The sequence below is a fragment of the Bos taurus genome, chromosome 5, assembly GCF_002263795.3.
Source record: "Bos taurus isolate L1 Dominette 01449 registration number 42190680 breed Hereford chromosome 5, ARS-UCD2.0, whole genome shotgun sequence".
In the NCBI taxonomy this organism is placed as follows: domain Eukaryota; kingdom Metazoa; phylum Chordata; class Mammalia; order Artiodactyla; family Bovidae; genus Bos; species Bos taurus.
The window spans coordinates 113,137,096-113,158,491 of record NC_037332.1 but is presented as its reverse complement, the minus strand read 5'-3'; the positions used below and the strand labels follow the sequence as shown (position 1 = coordinate 113,158,491).

Genomic DNA, 21,396 nt, shown 5'->3' with positions numbered 1-21,396 from the left:
AAGTCCCAAAGTATTAGAAACTTATAAAACCTAGAACAAGTTCTCCCTGCTCGGTTTATGGTACAGTGAGAGAAGGGAAAGTGGGTTTTGGAACCAAAAGAACCTGAGCTATAGGTTATCAGCTTCAGTTTACCCTAGAAGAGTGACTTTTGGCAAATAACATAATTTATATATTTTTTTTTTCCATAAGTTGAAATACATGTAAAACTACCAGCACCTCACACACAGAATAAATGGTAGATATTATCATCAATAGCATATACCTTAGATAGTGGTTAAAGGCAAATCCTTCCCAAATGGTGAAAGGGCTTCCCTGGTGGCTCAAATGGTACAGAATCTGCCTGTGATGCAGGAGACCTGGGTTTGATCCCTGGGTTGGGAAGATCCCTGGAGGGGGCATGGCAGCCCACTCCAGGCAACATTCTTGCCTGGAAAATCGCCACAGACAGAGAAGCCCGGTGGGCTACAGTCCATAGGGTCGCACAGAGTCGGACACGACTGAGCGACTAAGCACAAAGGCAAATGCATATCACTGTTTGTTTTATTAACAGAGAAAAGCCAACAGATGATCTGCTTTAAGGAAGACTTGTGGAAAAGGTCACATTTCCAGCACTCTTTCTGGGAACCATGTGACCTGACTTAGCAGGAAGGAACTATGGACCTAGGGATGTTTCAGAGATGGCCTCAAGGTGAGGGCAGGGCGACGGCACAGAGGGATCTGAGCAGGTCTGTTTGAAAGGGCAGAGAGGAGCAGAAACTGGGAGAAGATGCCGGAGGGCCACAAGCATGTGGAGAGACAGTGCTACCCAAACAGCTGGTGAAGAAAAGCTGTTCCAAGAGATTGGTCCTGGGGAAGAGAGATGTTATTCTAGTCCAAGAAAGACGAAAACGGCAGTGACAAGGCTGGAGAGGTAAAGGGCAAACACAGGTGGCCGAGAAGTTGCAGGATTAGATAACACCTTAATGACAGAGAGTTCAAGCAAAAAATGAGTTTGGGGTCACTCTAGGGCATCTTCCTTAGAGTATCTAAGAGATGTTCGTGGTTCTCCTTGGGAATAGGAAGTTGGGTCAGTTGAGGAAAGAACATTTTTGTCATTGAGAATGAGTTGGTGACTGCCTAAAAATGTATCTTGTCATCTTTATAGAGATTAATCCATCCACAAGTGGCACTGTCTCGAGTCTGTATGTGCAAAAGGGACTGTTCTGTTTCACCAGCACCACCACCAAAAGAGGGCTGGAGGCCTTGTCTGCTGTCTCTGTGTGATCATTAAAAGCATTACCATGTTCATGGCAATTAATAAGGCCTGTAGACCTGACCCAACCCATCCCTCGTGGTCAGGGTTCCAACGAGTTTAGAATCCTGGGCATTTCTTTCTTCCTTACAGCTTGGCTGTGCATTGTGTCTGACGTTTCTAGGTGTTTTGTTATGGGAGAACTTTTAGACCTTGTGGTATACTGCATGAAATAGAAGTCTCTCACTCCCCAAATAAAAATGTTACTCTGAAATCCTAGGATTGAGAGAGGAGCAGTACTAGTCGGAGTCCTGGTAGGAAACAGATGGCACACAGAAACTGAATAATTTCAGGAGCGTTTGTTTCCTTCAGGCATCCGGAAGCTTCTGTTCCAGATATGAAGAGTTGTGATAGAGGAACTAGGATCTGCCCGGCTGTTGGGAGAACCACGACTGGGATGGTCAGGGAAGCCTCTCCTGGCCATTCAAACTGAAGCCCCCCAGTGAGTGGTTCTCAGGAGCTCATGGGGAAGCTGCCGTGAATCCGTGTCTACTGCAACCACCTCTGGGAGTGTAAAACCTTGCGTTTTCTTCTGCCTTTCAAATCTTTCTTGTGCTTCTCTTTGTAAACTCCAGTCTGGATTATGCTGGAAAAGGGTTCTGGAAAGGTAGCTTCCAGCTTCTGATCTGCAGAGAGCTTAGAAAGAGGGTGTTCACAGTGCTGCTGAGTTGTCCACAGTGCAGACTGGGACTGTTTACCAAGGGTGAGCAGGGACTGGGGACACCAGTGGAGAAAGCGGCGTCTCCTGGGCTGGCAGCAGTAGGGTTGCTACCCCTGCACCTGGAAGGCAGGAAGAGGAAGCTGTTCTGGAGGCTGGAGAGGAGGCATCTCAGCCACTGTAGTGGGGGCACCAGGACGGTAAATTCCTCCTCTCACCTCTTCCTGCCTCTTCCCAGACAACTGGACCAGAAGCCAGAGGGGTGGTCGAGCCTCCTGAGTCCCTGTGGGTGACCCTCCCAGAACAGAGAGTAGGATGGAGGTGGGTGAGGAGTAAGGTTGGAGAGAAAGCAGAATAATCCACCAGACAAGAGCCTTATGTGTTGTTAACATCTTGGGGTTAAAACATTTTTTTCAAGGCAAGGAATGATATGAGCAGAAAATCAAGGGTTAACCCGAAATAAAAGAGGAAGCAGGTACTTGAAAAGATCCCTCAAGGAAACTATCTGAAGAGAGTTTGGAAAACTGTGGAGAAGAGAATGGTTTGGGGAGTGGGACAGTGTTGGACACAGGAAGGAAGACAGAGATTAGTGTCGGTTTTCTACTAGATAGCAAGGTCGCTGGCGCAGGCGCAGGGTGGGGAGTGTGGGCACAGGCGGGAAGCAGTGCTTGTCCTGAGGTCTCACGTGGACTCTGGGTCATGGCCCCTGAAACAAAAAAGGCTTAATTCGGGACCTCACCAGTGTGCCTCCATAGCCCTCCTGAAACCATTCAGGAGGTTAGGAAAATGGGAGAAAACCAGGAAAGGGGAGAATTGGAGGGGGAGGTAGCGTTAGTAAACTTTTCAGTTGTGTGGCTTGCTTCCTTTTAAAGTATCTCATTTTCTTTACCACATGTATACTCATTCAAACGAGGAGATTCAGATGTTTATCACTGTTAATCACGATGCCGTAAAACTGATTACACTGACAGCTTTGCTTCTTTTAAATGGTGGGACAGTATTGGATCAATGTGTTAGCAGCTTGCCTGCCTGCCCACTGCCTGCTAAGTCACTTCAGTTGTGTCCAACTCTTTGCAATGCCATGGACTGTAGCCCGCCAGGCTCCTCTGTCCATGGGATTCTCCAGGCAAGAGTACTGGAGTGGGTTGCCATTTCCTTCTCCAGGGGATCTTCCCGACCCAGGGGTTGAACCCATATCTCTTGCGTCTCTGCATTTATCACTGGCAATTAGTAGCTTATTTGTATGCTAATGCTGAAACTAAAATATTCTGGGTTTACATTTTCAATTGCTAGTACACTGGGGAGTGATTTTTTTCGCCCTCATCTAGTCCAAAAACCACAATTATAATAGTAGGGAGGATGACATCGTTATACAGGACAGGAGACCTCCAAGTAAGGCCAAGAGCAGACCTCTGAAGGAACCGCACCCACACCTGTCTCCCTCTCTGAAGATGGGATTTTCCAAGGAGCCTGGCAGCCAGGGGTGGGGAGTGCTGATGCTAAGGGTTCTTTGCTTCCTAGCAGTGCTTATTTAGGAAAAATTTGGAGCAAGTGGCAACATTGTTTATATATTCAGTTTTCAGAAGCCTGATTTTATTTGCAGAATGATTAATTAAACTACCTGTAAGGTGTTTATTTATGGAGAGATTATCTCTCAAGGAAGCTTTCCATTAAACTGCCAGATTTAGTCTCTTTGTTCTGTTTAAGCCATGCATACTCAGACAGACGTTGTCTCTTTTGTGACCCCATGGACTGTAGCTGGCCAGCTCCTCTGTCCACAGCCTTTCAGCTGCCTTTTATTATGTAGAGAAGGCCTTTGGCTCTGAGAGCCAGGGTAGAAGAACACCACAAACAGGAAAGATAACCTGTGTGGACAGAAGCGGTCCTGATTATCTTAACTTCTACCCAGGTGGCTTATTTCCTGTGAGAGGGAAACAGAGAAGGTGGAGGCCCCCCTTTCCAGGCCGACCTGTGACTGGACCAGTACAGTTGTCACTGACCACGTCTTCCGTCCTCTGGTTTGAGGTGCTGAGAACGTGGCCTGAAGGGCAGACTGCTCGGCCAGACTTGTGAACTCTGGGCTTCAGTTTCCTCTCCTGGAAGATGAGGATACTGGTTTTGTGAGGATTCGATGAGTTGGTGCTTGTAAAGTGCTGGTACAGTGTCAGGCACTGCAGCAGACTCTCCAGTAGGAGTTACCTGGTGCCCAGCAGATCCTGCAACACAGAGAATAGCAGTCTAGGAGGTTGAGAAGCAGTTTCCTTTAGATGCTGAGATTATTTGTACTTGAACGTTTAAGGGTCACTTTGGGTCATGTGATCATATCATCAAACTTAATATCCAAGTAGTAGACTCTTGTCTAGCTGTTTAGACTTAAGATATTTCAGGAAGAAGTGGCTCAAGCTTTTCAGAGTTTGGAGTTACCTGACCGTCTTCAGCTCTGATCCCTGTTTGCTTTCTGCAGTCTCCTCACAGCCCTCATGTGGACTTGAGTTGGGTTTTTTCCCCCTGGAACTGGAGAATTTTACAGGCAGAGTCTTAAGCGTCATCTAGCTTTCAGATCCATCATATTCTACCTTCCCTTCCTGCCCTCCTCTCATAATCAGTGGCACTCTGCTGCCACTGTACGGAAGCTGTAGCCTGGTTCTCTAAGGCTTACAGAACGCCTGCCATGTGCTCCTTACTGTTTTCATGACAGGAGGACCACAGCAAGGCGCCACGTCTCTGCCCTTGGAAGTTTGCGTTCTGTTGGGGTGGGGGCTGTGTGTCTGTGCTTGTTGGGAATGAACATGCTAAGAAACTAGCATGGGAATTAGGAAGGCCCAGGTGAGCGTGTGGAGGGAGCTGTTCTTTAATAGGCTGGCCAGGGGAAGGCCGAACCAGTTAGGGAACGTTTGTCCAGAGGCTGGGGAGGAAGTAAAGGGGCCAGCCGGTGCCTGGAGGAAGAGCTAATAAGTTTCCATGTGGAAAGGCTGGTGGCCTGTCCCAGAAGCAAGGAGACGACAACAGAACTAGAGCAGAGAGTGGCAGAGGAGGAGGTCAGAGAGGTTATGAGGTGGCGGCGGCCTTCCCAGGCCAGCTCCACTTGGGATGCGATGGGGAGCTACCGCAGGGCTTGGACATGAGGAATCTACTTAACCTTTAAAAAGCACCACGGCCTTTCCTGCTGGCAACTCCTTTTTCAGCTCCCCTGAGAGGGAATTTAAAAGGTAGGAAAACTTTGTCTTAACCTACCCATGTGTGTTTTGTAATTTCTGTTTTGAATAATTGATTTTAAAATCCTTTGGAGCAGTTTGGCCTTGTCTTCTTCATCTCTGACTCTGAGAAGGAGACAGGCCCAGGTGAAAAGCAAAATAAAATGAGCTCTTGATTAATTGTGTAAGAGGACTATTACATTACATGAGAATTACATTGACTAAGGCAAGGCAGTGTTGACCGAGTCAGATGACTTTGGGAAGAGTCTAGGTCCTAAGCTCGGTGGAGTCTAATTTTCCTCTGTATCTTTTTGCTGCCCTCCTGTGTGACTTATTTGAATCCCCTCCTTCATAGGAATGGCCGTAGTAACTTGGTGAACACTATATTGGCGAGTCAGAAACCACATGGAGGTCAGAGATGTTAAAACTTCTTGCACACCTCCGGAAAAATCTAGAAGAATCATCACTGAAACTTTGGCTGATGCTGCTTAGTCCATTTGCATGGGAATTGAGGATGGGGGCACGGGGTGGGGTGGGGGGGCGGGTCTTGGACATATTTAAGTGTCAAGAAGAGGTTAACCCCCTAAGATTTTATGTCTGGCTGAAGCAGTAAGGCACCCATGCGGTGATAAGAGTTGAGTGTCCTGGGGTCACCCAGCATCACAGGTTGTTGGTAGTTATAGTAAACCTTCAAGATCATGCATTAGGATGTACGAAGCTGACTTCTGTTTTAAGTTGGGGAGGGAATAGGCCAGGGGAGTGACTGCCTCGTCATTATGTGAGGCTCTCACGTGATGTTCAGTGATCAGTCTAATAATATATGGAACAAACTAAATGAATGTGTTTTTTTCTCACCTCTCCCCCACCATAACTGGAAGACATATTCTAAAATAGCTGGATATTTTATTGACAATAATAATATAGCCCCATATTTTAACCCAGTTGAATGGGGCTCCTTTGTTTAAGAGTTAAGTCTTTACTGTAGTGAAGTGTACTGTAGTTTGTGTTTACCCAGAGTGTTTTCTTTTCCTACTACCACAGACTTTGGCCTCACACTTATGGCCATTTCTCTGTATTTGCGTCTTTAGAAACGGATAGGATAAGAAATAGGAAAGTGAAAGTCGCTCAGTCGTGTCAGACTCTTTGCAACCCCATGAACTATACGGTCCATGGAATTCTCCAGGCCAGAATACTGGAGTGGGTAGCCTTTCCCTTCTCCAGGGGATCTTCCCAACCCAGGGATCGAACCCAGGTCTCCCACATTGCAGGCAGATTCTTTACCAGCTGCATCTCTAACCCTTCCCCAGCTGCCTCCGTGGTTCAGTCTCAGGCCATAAGGGAAGCCCAGATAAGAAATAAAGGAGATATAATTAACTTCACCTGGGCATCTGAATTTCCGTGTCCTCTCCGTCTCTAAACTTGGCTTTGTTTGTCCTGGGGAGATGTGTGTCTAATGCTTCTCTTTTCTCCTTCTGGTTCCAGGAGGGCTGCTGGCCTGCTGCTGCGCTGCTGAGCAGTATGCAGTCCTTCCGGGAGCAAAGCAGTTACCACGGGAACCAGCAGAGCTACCCCCAGGAGGTGCACGGCTCATCCCGGATAGAGGAGTTCAGCCCTCGCCAGGCCCAGATGTTCCAGAATTTTGGGGGTGCTGGTGGTGGCAGCAGCGGCAGCGGCGGCGGCGGCGGTGGTGGACGACGAGCAGCGGCGGCGGCGGCGGCCGCGATGGCCAGCGAGACCTCCGGCCATCAGGGCTACCAGGGCTTCAGGAAGGAGGCTGGAGACTTTTACTACATGGCAGGCAACAAGGACCCCGTGGCCACAGGAACCCCGCAGCCTCCTCCGCGAAGGCCTTCCGGGCCGGTGCAGAGCTACGGACCCCCCCAGGGGAGCAGCTTTGGCAATCAGTATGGCAGTGAGGGTCACGTGGGCCAGTTTCAAGCACAGCACTCTGCCCTTGGCGGTGTGTCTCATTACTCGCAGGATTACACGGGGCCGTTCTCTCCGGGGAGCGCTCAGTACCAGCAGCAGCCTTCCAGCCAGCAGCAGCAGCAGCAGCAGCAAGTGCAGCAGCTGCGGCAGCAGCTCTACCAGTCCCATCAGCCCCTGCCGCAGGCTGCCAGCCAGCCGGCGTCTGGCGCCTCGCACCTGCAGCCCATGCAGCGGCCCTCAACTCTGCCGGCCTCGGCCGCCGGCTACCAGCTGAGAGTGGGGCAGTTCGGCCAGCACTACCAGTCTTCTGCCACCGCCGCCTCCTCCTCCTTCCCATCACCGCAGCGTTTCAGCCAGTCTGGGCAGAGCTATGACGGCAGTTATAGTGTGAACGCCGGATCACAGTACGAAGGGCATAACGTGGGCTCCAACGCACAGGCTTATGGAACACAATCCAATTACAGCTATCAGCCTCAATCTATGAAGAATTTCGAACAGGCCAAGATTCCACCAGGGACCCAGCAGGGGCAGCAGCAGCAGCAGCAGCAACAACAGCAGCAGCAGCAGCAGCAGCAGCAGCACCCCCCTCAGCACGTGATGCAGTATTCCAACGCTGCCACCAAGCTGCCCCTGCAAAGCCAGGTCGGGCAGTACAGCCAGCCCGAGGTTCCCGTGAGGTCCCCCATGCAGTTTCACCAGAACTTCAGCCCCATCTCTAACCCTTCCCCAGCTGCCTCCGTGGTTCAGTCTCCAAGCTGTAGCTCTACCCCGTCTCCTCTCACACAGAGCGGGGAGAACCTCCAGTGTGGGCAAGGCAATGTGCCAATGGGCTCCAGAAACAGAATCCTGCAGTTAATGCCTCAGCTCAGCCCAACCCCGTCGATGATGCCCAGTCCCAACTCTCACACTGCGGGCTTCAAAGGGTTCGGGCTGGAAGGGGTGCCTGAAAAGCGGCTGACCGATCCCGGCTTGAGTAGTTTGAGTGCCCTGAGTACGCAGGTGGCCAACCTTCCTAATACGGTTCAGCACATGCTACTTTCCGACGCCCTGACCCCTCAGAAGAAGACCTCCAAGAGGCCTTCCTCGTCATCCAAGAAAACAGACAGCTGCCCAAACTCGGAAGGCTCTTCACAGGCTGAAGAACAACTGAAGTCCCCGATGGCAGAGTCGCTAGATGGAGGCTGCTCCAGCAGTTCTGAGGATCAAGGCGAGAGGGTGAGGCAGCTGAGTGGCCAGAGCACAAGCTCGGACACCACCTACAAGGGCGGGGCCTCGGAAAAGGCAGGCTCCTCACCAGCACAGGGTGCTCAGAACGAAGCCCCCCGACTCAGCACCAGTCCTGCAGTCCGAGAAGAGACCGCCTCGCCGGGTGCCAAGGACACACCACTGTCATCTGAGGGCAACCCAAAAGTCAACGAGAAGACAGTCGGGGTGATTGTCTCCCGGGAAGCTATGGCAGGCCGGGTGGAAAAGCCTGGTGGGCAGGACAAAGGCTCCCAGGAAGAGGATCCTGCAGCCACACAGAGGCCACCCAGCACCGGGGGGGCAAAGGAAGCCAGCCACGCGTCACTTCCACAGCCAGAGCCTCCGGGAGGAGGCAGTAAAGGAAACAAGAGTGGAGACGGTAACTCCAACCACAATGGGGAAGGGAATGGCCAGACTGGGCACCCTGCAGGGGGCTCTGGTTTCACAGGCAGGACTGAGCCCAGCAAATCTCCTGGAAGCCTGCGCTATAGTTACAAAGACAGTTTTGGGTCAGCTGTGCCGAGAAACATTAGCAGCTTTGCTCAGTATCCTACAGGACAAGATAAAGGGGACTTCACCAGCCACGGGGAGCGAAAGGGTAGAAATGAGAAGTTCCCCAGCCTCCTGCAGGAGGTGCTTCAGGGTTACCACCACCACCCCGACAGGAGGTACTCCCGGAGTTCTCAGGAGCACCAGGCCATGGCTGGCAGCCTCGAAGGAGCCACAAGGCCTAATGTCTTAGTGAGTCAGACCAATGAGTTAGCTAGCAGGGGCCTTCTGAACAAAAGCATTGGGTCCCTGTTAGAAAACCCCCACTGGGGCCCCTGGGAAAGAAAGTCAAGTGGCACAGCTCCTGAGATGAAACAGATCAATTTGGCCGACTACCCAATTCCCAGAAAGTTTGAAATAGAGCCTCCATCGTCAGCCCATGAGCCCGGGGGTTCCCTCTCTGAGAGAAGATCAGTCATCTGTGACATTTCTCCACTAAGACAGATTGTCAGAGACCCGGGGGCTCACTCGCTAGGACACATGGGCGCCGACACCAGACTTGGGAGGAATGAGCGTCTCAATCCCAGTTTAAGTCAGTCAGTCATTCTTCCAGGTGGGCTGGTGTCCATGGAAACAAAGCTGAAATCCCAGAGTGGGCAGATAAAAGAGGAAGACTTTGAACAGTCCAAGTCCCAAGCTAGTTTCAACAACAAGAAATCGGGAGACCACTGCCACCCTGCTAGCATCAAGCACGAGTCTTACCGAGGCAATGCCAGCCCCGGAGCGGCGACCCATGATTCCATCTCAGACTACGGCCCGCAGGACAGCAGACCCACACCAATGCGGCGAGTCCCCGGCAGAGTTGGCAGTCGGGAGGGCATGAGGGGTCGGTCCCCTTCTCAGTATCATGACTTTTCAGAAAAGTTGAAGATGTCCCCTGGGAGGAGCAGAGGCCCAGGGGGCGACCCTCATCACATGAGCCCACACATGACCTTCTCCGAGAGGGCCAACAGGAGTTCTTTGCATGCTCCCTTTTCTCCCAATTCGGAAAGCCTGGCCTCTGCTTATCACACAAACACGCGTGCTCATGCTTATGGGGACCCCAGTGCAGGTTTGAATTCCCAGCTCCATTACAAGAGACAGATGTACCAACAGCAGCAAGAGGAATATAAGGACTGGGGTGGCAGTTCTGCTCAGGGAGTGATCGCTGCGGCTCAGCATAGGCAGGAGGGACCCCGCAAGAGTCCACGTCAGCAGCAGTTTCTCGACCGAGTCCGGAGCCCCCTGAAGAATGACAAAGATGGCATGATGTATGGCCCACCGATGGGGACGTACCATGACCCCAGCGGTCAGGACGGTGGGCGCTGCCTCATGTCTAGTGATGGTCTTTCTAACAAAGGCATTGAACTGAAGCACGGCTCCCAGAAGTTACAGCAAGAATCTTGTTGGGATCTCTCTCGGCAGACTTCTCCAGCCAAAAGCAGCGGCCCCCCAGGAATGTCCAATCAGAAAAGGTACGGACCACCCCATGAGACCGATGGACACGGGCTCGCAGAGTCTACGCAGTCATCCAAACCGAGTAACGTTATGCTGAGACTTCCAGGTCAAGAGGATCATTCTTCTCAAAACCCCTTAATCATGAGGAGGCGTGTCCGTTCTTTTATCTCTCCCATTCCCAGTAAGAGACAGTCACAGGATGTGAAGAACAGTAACACTGAAGATAAAGGGCGCCTCCTTCACCCGTCAAAAGAAGGCACTGACAAAGCGTACAATTCCTATGCCCATCTTTCTCACAGTCAGGAGATCAAGTCCATCCCTAAGAGGGAGTCCTCCAAGGACCTTCCAAGTCCAGATAGTAGGAACTGCCCTGCGGTCACCCTTACAAGTCCTGCTAAGACCAAAATCCTGCCCCCAAGGAAAGGCCGGGGGTTGAAACTGGAAGCTATCGTCCAGAAGATCACATCCCCAAACATTAGGAGGAGCGCGTCCTCGAACAGCGCAGAGGCTGGGGGAGACACAGTTACTCTTGACGACATCCTGTCTTTGAAAAGCGGCCCTCCGGAAGGTGGGAGCGGTGCCGTTCCAGACACTGAGCTGGAGAAGAGAAAAGGCGAGGTGATAGCTGAGCTGGCCTGTCCCGCAGGCCAGGAGCTGAGCGGAGAAAAGCCTCTGGCCCGGTCTTCGGAGGAGTGGCGCGGTGGTGGGGACGACAAGGTGAAGACGGAGACGCACCCTGACACGGTCGCCGCTGGGAAGGAGCCCCCTGGTGCCATGGCATCCACAACCTCACAGAAGCCTGGGAGTAACCAAGGGAGACCAGACGGGTCCCTGGGCGGGACAGCACCTTTAATCTTTCCTGACTCAAAGAATGTACCTCCAGTGGGCACGTTGGCTCCCGAGGCAAACCCCAAGGCTGAAGAGAAAGAGAGCGATGCCGTGACGATTTCCCCCAAACAGGAGGGCTTCCCCCCGAAGGGTTACTTCCCCTCAGGAAAGAAGAAAGGGAGACCCATTGGTAGTGTAAATAAGCAGAAGAAACAACAGCAGCCCCCGCCGCCACCCCCTCAACCCCCTCAGATACCAGAGGGTTCTGCTGATGGAGAGCCAAAGCCAAAAAAGCAGAGGCAGCGGAGGGAGCGAAGGAAGCCTGGGGCGCAGCCCAGGAAGCGGAAAACCAAACAGGCCATTCCCATCGTAGAACCCCAAGAACCGGAGATCAAGCTGAAGTACGCCACCCAGCCCCTGGATAAAACCGATGCCAAGAACAAGTCTTTTTTCCCTTATATCCACGTAGTAAATAAGTGTGAACTTGGAGCCGTGTGTACAATCATCAACGCCGAGGAGGAGGAGCAGACCAAATTGGTGAGGGGGCGGAAGGGCCAGCGGTCCCTGACGCCTCCGCCCAGCAGCACCGAGAGCAAGGTTCTCCCAGCCTCGTCCTTCGTGCTGCAGGGCCCCGTGGTGACAGAGTCTTCTGTGATGGGGCACCTGGTTTGCTGTCTGTGCGGCAAGTGGGCCAGTTACCGGAACATGGGCGACCTCTTTGGACCCTTTTACCCCCAAGATTATGCAGCCACTCTCCCCAAGAATCCACCTCCCAAGAGGGCCGCGGAAACGCAGAGCAAGGTGAAGGTCCGGCACAAAAGCGCTTCGAACGGCTCCAAGACGGACACTGAGGAGGAGGAAGAGCAGCAGCAGCAGAAGGAGCAGAGGAGCCTGGCCGCGCACCCCAGGTTTAAGCGGCGACACCGCTCGGAAGACTGTGCCGGAGGCCCCCGGTCCCTGTCCAGGGGGCTCCCTTGTAAAAAAGCCACCACCGAGGGCAGCAGCGAAAAGACTGTTTTGGACTCAAAGCCCTCCGTGCCCACCACTTCAGAAGGTGGCCCCGAGTTGGAGTTACAAATCCCTGAACTACCTCTCGACAGCAATGAATTTTGGGTCCACGAGGGTTGTATTCTCTGGGCCAATGGAATCTACCTGGTCTGTGGCCGGCTCTATGGCCTGCAGGAAGCGCTGGAAATAGCCAGAGAGATGGTGAGTACGAGAAATCCCCCCGCCGCGGCTCTCGGTTACTTCCTTTGGGTTCTTTTTCTTCCACCTTCATTTGTTTCAGCCGTACTTCTTATTCTTACAAATTGCACGTTGCACGGTAATTCCTCCACAGTAAAGCCCCAAGACTAATGGACAGCACAGGGAATACAGCTAGTGCTTTGTAATAACTCTGAATGGAGTGTAACCTTTAAAAACTGAGTCACTGTGTTGTATACCTGTAACTTATACAGTAAGTACATCAATAATAATAAAGCCCCTAGGCCTAAATGATGGACAGAAAATGAAGTAATTTAGACATTTGTTTAGCTTTTATTTTCATCAGTAATTTGTGTTCACAGGTTATGCAGGGTCATATTAGTCTCCTCCGGCTCATTAAAACAAACGTCAGTGTTTCACGCCCCTTCTCAAACCTGACCTCTGCCAGATTCCTCTGTTTCTGAGCAAAATAAGCTTTTACTGCTGTTTGAGTTATCTGTGGATCTTTTCTTTCATTTTTCAACATCTGTCTCTGTAATATCGATGAAATTAATACTGTGGTTATAACTTCTTTCTTTTAAAACTTTTTACTTCCCTAGAATTACTCATTTGTGTTTTTATTTGCTTTTTATTTTCTTGGACCACACGTTTCGGATGCAGACTTTCCAAGGGGGTTTTTGTTCTTCAGGTCTGTTTTTCTGGGGCATTCTTTATCGTCGTCATCATCTACTTCTTTCCTCTGTTGAATGCTGTTTTCTTACCCATGTCTTCACCTTACTTGATCTGGGCCACATTTAATGGTGTGCATCATGCTTTAGCATTTTCATGAGAAAAAGGATGCCTGGGAGGCAGTATGTTGAGATTGCGTGAATCCAGATGTCTTTTTTCCATCTTCTTGTTTAACAGAACGTTGCTTGGGTATAGAATCTAGTTGTCTCTCACTGTCTTAGAGTCGTGGTTCCTGACCTGTTCTCTAGTTCCTAGAGGAGGTGTTACAGTTGACTGGAACTGCTCTCATTTTCAGGCCTTAATTTTGCATTGAGTCTTTCTCCTCTGAAAGTCTGAGGATCTTCTCATTTCCCTAGAGTTCTGAAATCTCAAACGATAGGCCTTTGTTGGCCTTTTCATGTACTGGGTGGCTGCTATGAGATCTTGCCATCTGTAACTCATAGCTGTTAGATCAGGAAGATTGTCAGGTGTTATTTCTTTGATAATTTATGTTTTCTCTATTCTCTCCTTCTGCTGAAATTCTTATTAATTAGGAATGTACCTCCTGGCTTAACCTTCTGGCTTCATCTTTTCTTTCTCGTTCTGTGTTCTAGCTCCTTTTGTTCTGATTTCTCCATGCTTTCTTCATCTGATCAACCTTTATTTATCGTCATTTCTGATATTTTCAACAACTTTTTTCTTCTCTGACTGTTTCTCTGAGGGGACAGTTACCTGGTTAAATTGGGGTAAGTAAGGGACCTGCTGCTGCTGCTGCTAAGTTACTTCAGTCGTGTCCAACTCTGGGCGACCCCATAGATGGCAGCCCACCAGGCTTCCCCGTCTGGGATTCTCCAGGCAAGAACACTGGAGTGGGTTGCCATTTCCTCCTCCAATGCATGAAAGTGAAAAGTGAAAGGGAAGTCGCTCTGTCGTGTCCAACTCTTAGCGACCCCATGGACTGCAGCCGACCAGGCTCTGCCGTCCATGGGATTTTCCAGGCAAGAGTCCTGGAGTCGGGTGCCAGGGACCTAGCTCCTCATAAAAACTTGGAGTGAATGCTCTGGTTTCCAGCCCTGTCTCCCACCCCCACTTTCTGAGCGTTGCAGTTCCCAGGCTCAGGCCGCGAGGCAACTGGCTTTCAGCGGCTCCCCTCCTGCACGCGTTTTCTGTTTGCTTTCCGTCAGCTGAAGCGCTTGTTCTGTCTGTTCTGGTTCTGGTTTTTAGAATTTGGACATCTCCTGTGCGTTGTTTCCCTGCCCTTTCTTCATGTCCTCATTAATTTGTCTATTCCATTGATAAGTTTATTCCTTTTTTTGTGTGTGTGGAAAGGAAACAGATGTGTACATGTTTGTTTAGTCTGTGATGTATAGTCAGATGAGAGATTTTTGTGTTGATTTATATTTAAAACATACTTGACACAGGTACTGATGACTTCCAGTCATACTTAGTAAGTGTTTTATCAGCCAAGATCATAGTATTCTTGGACACTTTATACTGTCCTCTCCCTCCCCACTACATCTTCCCCACAAAGCTCTGTTTAATCACTGCATTATCCCCAGAATTTATAACAGTGTCTGAGAAAAAGGAAGTACTCGTAAACTATAGTCAAGGATGTAATCAGTGTGAAATTTACATATATTTTAGATGAGAACATTCTAATTCTGCCTCACAAGGATCTCGCCTTCCCCTCTTAGACCTTTTCCCTATCCCCTTACTTCCTTGCAGGAATTTTTCCTCCCCTTTCCCCTCTCCACCATCAGTGTCATTCCTAAACCCCAAGTTTGAAGTAGATTTGCTTCTTAGACACGCAGCTTTTTTTTTTTTTTTTCTGATCACACTGCTTGGCTTACAGGATCTCAGTTCCCTGACCAGGGGTTGAATGTGGGTCCTGGCAGTGAAAGCCCAGAATCCTAACCACTGGGACACCAGGGAACTCCCCCACAGTGGCATTTGTGACAGTCCTGAAGGGACATAACGTTTAAGACCCTAAAGTATTGGGTTGCCAGAAAGTTCTTATGGGTTTTCTTGTAACAAATTTTTTGGCCAAGTCAGTACAAAATTCTTTAGTTGGTTCTGAGAGCTCAGTTCAGTTCAGTTCAGTTGCTCAGTCATGTCCAACTCTTTGCAACCCCATGAATCGCAGCACGCCAGGCCTCCCTGTCCATCACCAACTCCCGGAGTTCACCCAGACTCACGTCCATTGAGTCAGTGATGCCATCCAGCCATCTCATCCTCTGTTGTCCCCTTCTCCTCCTGCCCCTAATCCTTCCCAGCATCAGAGTCTTTTCCAATGAGTCAACTCTTCGCATGAGGTGGCCAAAGTACTGGAGTTTCAGCTTTAGCATCATTCCTTCCAAAGAAATCCCAGGGCTGATCTCCTTCAGAATGGACTGGTTGGATCTCCTTGCAGTCCAAGGGACTCTCAAGAGTCTTCTCCAACACCACAGTTCAAAAGCATCAATTCTTCGGCACTCAGCCTTCTTCACAGTCCAACACTCACATCCATACGTGACCACAGGAAAAACCATAGCCTTGACTAGCCAGACCTTTGTTGGCAAAGTAATGTCTCTGCTTTTGAATATGCTATCTAGGTTGGTCCTAACTTTCCTTCCAAGGAGTAAGCATCTTTTAATTTCATGGCTGCAGTCACCATCTGCAGTGATTTTGGAGCCCACAAAAAATAAAGTCTGATGCTGTTTCCACTGTTTCCCCATCTATTTCCCATGAAGTGATGGGACCAGATGCCATGATCTTCGTTTTCTGAATGTTGAGCTTTAAGCCAACTTTTTCACTCTCCTCTTTCACTTTCATCAAGAGGCTTTTTAGTTCCTCTTCACTTTCTGCCATAAGGGTGGTGTCATCTGCATATCTGAGGTTATTGATATTTCTCCCGGCAGTCTTGATTCCAGCTTGTGTTTCTTCCAGTCCAGCGTTTCTCATGATGTACTCTGCATAGAAGTTAAATAAGCAGGGTGACAATATACAGCCTTGACGTACTCCTTTTCCTATTTGGAACCAGTCTGTTGTTCCATGTCCAGTTCTAACTGTTGCTTCCTGACCTACATACAAATTTCTCAAGAGGCAGGTCAGGTGGTCTGGTATTCCTGTCTCTTAATGCTCAAAATTCTCCAAGCCAGGCTTCAGCAATATGTGAACCGTGAACTTCCTGATGTTCAAGCTGGTTTTAGAAAAGGCAGAGGAACCAGAGATCAAATTGCCAACATCCACTGGATCATGGAAAAAGCAAGAGAGTTCCAGAAAAACATCTATTTCTGCTTTATTGACTATGCCAAAGCCTTTGACTGTGTGAATCGTGATTTTCTTGGTCATGAAGATCTTTTTTGTACAGTTCTTCTGTGTATTCTTGCCATCTCTTCTTAATATCTTCTGCTTCTGTTAGGTCCATACCATTTCTGTCCTTTATTGAGCCCATCTTTGCATGAAATGTTCCCTTGGTATCTCTAATTTTCTTGAAGAGATCTCTTGTCTTTCCCATTCTATTGTTTTCCTCTATTTCTTTGCATTGATCGCTGAAGAAGGCTTTCTTATTTCTTCTTGCTATTCTTTGGAACTCTGCATTCAAATGCTTATATCTTTCGTTTTCTCCTTTGCTTTTCGTGACCTCTTAATCATCATCTTGCCCAGTTGATGGCCAGCTTTCCTCTGAAGCTTACAGTATTTGGTGGGCTGGTTTGTTGTTAGTTTTTGGTGTGTGTTCCTGTCCAGTGATGGCCTGAATCCTAAATCAGCAGGCTAAATCCTTCTCAGCAGATCACTAGATCCTCTGTCTCAATTCAAGCCTAATTCATAGAAGGTCGAGAGTACCCTTTCCTACTTAAGAAAGTACTAATTACACCCTAAATCACAGCCCCTCCATCTTCAGGAGTGAGGAACTCCTAGTCAGGAATCCTGTCTTCGGAAAGGAACAGTTTAGTCTTCTACTTGTCAGCTTTGATCCCAAAATAAAATCTGGAACATTATAATTGAAACAAATACACTGCATGTAAGAAAGCAGTCTCTTTCTTTAACCCATCCCTCATATGGTTTAAATGACATGTAGCACATTAGGTAGAGAACATTGAAAGTAGCTTTTATTTTTAAAATATTAATTGCAGCCTTAATTGTCTCAGTTGGGATGTTTCACTTAAAGGTAAAAGGCACAAAAACAGGTTTTTTTGACCCTACACTTCTCTTTACAGTAGAGACCCCAACTTGGACCTTGAGGTTCCACGGTGGCGCCATCAGGACTGCAGGTTCCGCTGTCTCCTTTAGTAACAGGTTTCATAACAGTTGGCCTACTTTTGTTTTTTAAAATTGAGATGTAATTGACATGTTGAAGGTTATGTTGCTTTCTTGACCAGTCTCTTAAATAAATCTCATACTGCCGCTTTATCTTCTTGTATTGTACTCACTCTACCAGTGCCCTTTAAGAATATTACATTTCTCTTCCCTTGACCCCATTCTATATTTTCCATCCCTCTTGTAGAACAGAATGCTAGCTTGGTATATGGAATTTAGGTTTTCAATACACTGCACATCTGTGTTATTCTCACGAGCCTCCCAGTGAGGTAGGAAGAGAGAAGACACAGTCCATCACGTCAGAATGCAGGCTGGCTGGGCTTTAGTGACACATGCCTGGGAAGTGTTAGGTTGGAAGAGAGAAGACCAGTCCGTCACATCAGAACACAGGCTGGCTGGGCTTTAGTGACACACGCCTGGGAAGTGCTGCCCCGAGTGATGCGTTGGTTTTTAAACTGTTTTAAAAAGTTATGCTTCTTGGCTCTTGGAACTGATGTTCCACTATGACTGCGAGATCCTTTTCAGTTTTATTTGTCTAGCTTTTATGCTCCATAATGTGCTTGAGAACAAATTAAAGCGACACTGACTTGACTTCCTTTTTTTAGTCTGATGGACGCTGTTTCAGTCTGTCGGGTCACTTTGGGCCCAGTTTCCCCTCAGGTTCAGTGGCGCCTTCAGCTCCGGTCTGCTCGGCGTGTCCTCAGTCCCGCCATGTGAGATGAGGCCATGTGTGTTTGACTAAAGACCCATTTTGGCCCAGGTATTTATCAGGTGTTTTGACAAGTGTGATATTTTCGCAAAATAATACAAAGTCTTCAAAACACACTTGTTCCTCTCCCTGTAAGCCTCAGTTACACTAACCTGAAAATAGCTGAAAGCTAGAACATTCCTGTACAAAGGGCTTTCGCTCTCTTTACATTTCTGAGTGTCTGTAACTAAATAAGGGGCAGTAACAATTGCCCTCTTACATCTAACAGGCTAACATCCCCCTTAATTTACTTTAAACTGTGACAAAAAACATAATTTGACAAGTGTAAAAGTACTAATGCATTGATTACGTTGAACATGTGACTGCATGTTAAAATGTCAAAAACGGGTTGGTTAGTTTCTCCTGTTATCCCTAAAATAAAGACATTCTCCCTGAATCCCATCTGTGTGCTCTGTAAGCTAGCAGCCTCGCGAGGGCGCGGCCGCCAGCACGGGTACTCCTGAGCCGTCCTTTGACTCCTGGCCTCTGCCCTTGGCTCCAGCCTCCCGCCTCCCCTATGACTGTGCCTGCCGTTGCCCCTGCCCTGCCCCGCACGCTCCTCTCCATCCCCCTCGTCCCTGCATTACTCTCTGTCCTCCTCCTCCTCTTCTGTCTTCCTCACACACCACCACCCCCAGCCCCCAGTCACCACAGCTGGCACAGCCTGTCCGTGGTAACATTAAGGCACCAAGGTTTGTTCATCTCTCTGTTGCCGTGTTATCACGCAGCGGAAGGTTGTGTAATTATCTTATTTCCTATTCTTCTTAACATTTTATCCGTGTGATAGGTATCTTTTTTTCTATTCCTACATGATGGCCTTGAGACCAAACCTCCAGAGAAAGGGTTAATTTTCTTTCAGAATTTGGCTTTTCTGAATTCTAGGGACTCTCCTGTGAAACTTGGAAGTTTTTAATCTTATTGCTTATATTACCTTACACATTGGAAGAGTTTTCCTACGGTCTGTTTCTTTATTTCTTTTAGGGGTGGAGGGACGATGAGAGAAGTTTTACCCCTGATTTTTAAATAAAACTTATAAGGCTCAGACTATTCTTTGAAAATGCTAAAGGACCGTAAATAAGAATACTGACAGGTCACTGTATATTAGGCCGAATAATTCATCCCTGAGAGGTTAAACTAGGTATATTGTTAATGTTAAAGAGCTCACAGGATCAAATAGCACATAAAAGTTAAGTATTCATTTCAGTTCAGCAGGTGTCCGAGTCCTTGTTAGAAAGCCAAGAATCTGACGTTAGGGTGAGCTGAGGACCTCTGTCCCTCGCAGGTGAGGGGGTCTCGGCCCGGCCCCAGGGCTGGGGTGCGAACAGAAGCATGTGCAGGGGCTCCTGGCCTCAGGGAGGCCTGCGTGCTTCCTGCAGAAAGCAGTGCGGCGCCCCACACAACTCCTGCACGACGGAGGTGCGGCGTCCGCGCCCCCCAGCCCTGCCCTCCCTACGCCAAGGCCAGTTTCACAGGACCCTGAAGGTCACAGGTGCAGGCCAGTTTCTTCCCATCTTCCCATGTATTGGAAAGAAGTCTGAGAAGGGAAAATCCAGTCAGCTTACTGGTTGCCCCCAAAGACCCTCCTCCCCTTCCTGCCTTCGCTGTGTGGCTCAGCCACCGTGCATGCGCGTGTGTGTTGAGGGCTGTGTGGAGTGGGCTAGGTCAGCCCTGGAATCACGTTGCTTCTGGGGAATTTCCTAGCTGGTCACTTGCTCAAGCCACTGACCTCTGTACTTGACTTTCCTCACCTGTGAAGTATGGAAGCAGACGGCACCTGCCGTAAATCAGTTTGAGCGTGAAACAAGGTGCTCTTTGGAGAGCGCCTGGAGAAGGGCTCGGCCTGTGCCGTGGGCTGGCGTCTGCCCTCGAGCGCCATTCTCGCGTGTTGTTTTGGCGGAGATGTATCCCTTTGTGAACTCACTCAGTGCTGGTTTGTATCGTTTCATACTAGCACAATTGGTGGTTCGTCCCGGCAGTGTCCAGAACATATCCTCCTGGATAGCAAAGTGGCCCCGCACATAAAACAAACAGTTTCTCCTCATTTTTATTACTCTTGTGGGAGGCTCTCGTTTGAGGGGAGCAGGGATTCTGGTATGTAAGGTGAAGTATTAATTACTGTCTCATGAAATAGCTTTAGCCCACATGAACACCCTCCGGAGTTAGACTCCTCAAAGGAGAGGAGCAGAAGGAAGAGAATAAAATCTGCCTGCACACTCAGTAAAAGCATTAATATTCTTGTGGGTTGGTCAGTGTTGATAGTGATTACCTAAGGCCACAGTAAAGAGTCTACCTAGTAATAAGGTTCTTTGAATAAGCATTTTTGACGGGTCAGCCCTATAAACAGAGACGCAAAATAATTCATGGAATGATTCGGGACAGCCACACTCTGTCTCCCACCAAAAATAGTCAATATGTGTCTTGTGTATGGATGGCAGAGGCCTCTGTCATAGCCTTTAATTTATGGGCAACGCAAAACCACTGACAGTTTCTAAGCGTGTATCATATGATCAGGTGTGTGTGTATGAAAGAGATTCAGGAAGGACGTGGGGAGAGATGAGCAAGCTGACCAGGTGTGAGAGGCTGTGGCTTTAATTTATACAGGAGATGGTAAGGGCTGAAGAAGGGGTGGTGAAGGAATCAGAGGAGTGGGCATATGCTAACAACGTTTTAGAATTTAAAGTTCATAGCATCTAGAAACTGACCAGCCTGGCAGGTAAGAGCCAGTGAGGTCAGTGGGCGTGTGAGTGTGAGCAGGGCAGCAACCACAGAGAGGCTGAGAAAGAGAAGGGCGATGTCCCGTTTTGTGGCTGATGCGTAGCAGACCGAAGATGCTCGTACGAGAGCAGTTCACAGGAGTCAGCACTCCAGGCCTCTTTAATGAAGACTTGTTGATTGTATTTAGCTTTTTGAGTTAATAGGAAAACTAGAAAACTTTTAAATCTAAGTTGCAAGAAAGTGGAGGGGAAATAGGAAATCATGAGATCTGTGTCATTTTTTAAAAATCTCATGTAGCGAACCCTGAAAAGGTGTCAAAGAAAGAAATTAAGCTTATCATTGTAATCATTGCCTAAAATATGATTGTGGAGGGATGGGGTGGGGCAGAAGGGGAAATTTGCTGGTTTGGGTTTTTGAATAATTTTTTCCAAGATACTGACATTATGGACAGCACAGTGGAATACCGAATTGCATATAGTTACGGTGAGGAAGGGCTGATTGATAGGTGGGTCTGAAAAAGGCCCTGTGGTGCACGGAGGCACCCATATTCTCAGAGTTCCAGGATGTAGCTTAAGCCTTCTGTGTATTGAA

General features: G+C 48.8%; 1 protein-coding gene across 11 annotated transcripts in view; it reads left to right on the top strand.

Annotated features, from left to right (window-relative positions):
• The window catches only part of TCF20 (transcription factor 20), a 193,255-nt gene that overhangs the window by 136,635 nt on the left and 35,224 nt on the right, over positions 1–21,396 (top strand). For 9 of the 11 annotated variants that reach the window (XR_009494405.1, XR_009494404.1, XR_009494403.1 and 6 more), the window contains one exon: positions 6,627–12,341. Coding sequence is in view for 7 of the 11 variants with exons in the window: in XM_059886467.1 (XP_059742450.1) it covers positions 6,627–12,341 (5,715 nt within the window). In the remaining 4 variants the exon portion in view is untranslated. Of the gene's footprint in view, positions 1–6,626; positions 12,342–17,242; positions 17,432–21,396 lie in introns of those variants that run through there. The other 2 variants (XM_059886468.1, NM_001192574.2) reach the window with 2 other exon arrangements.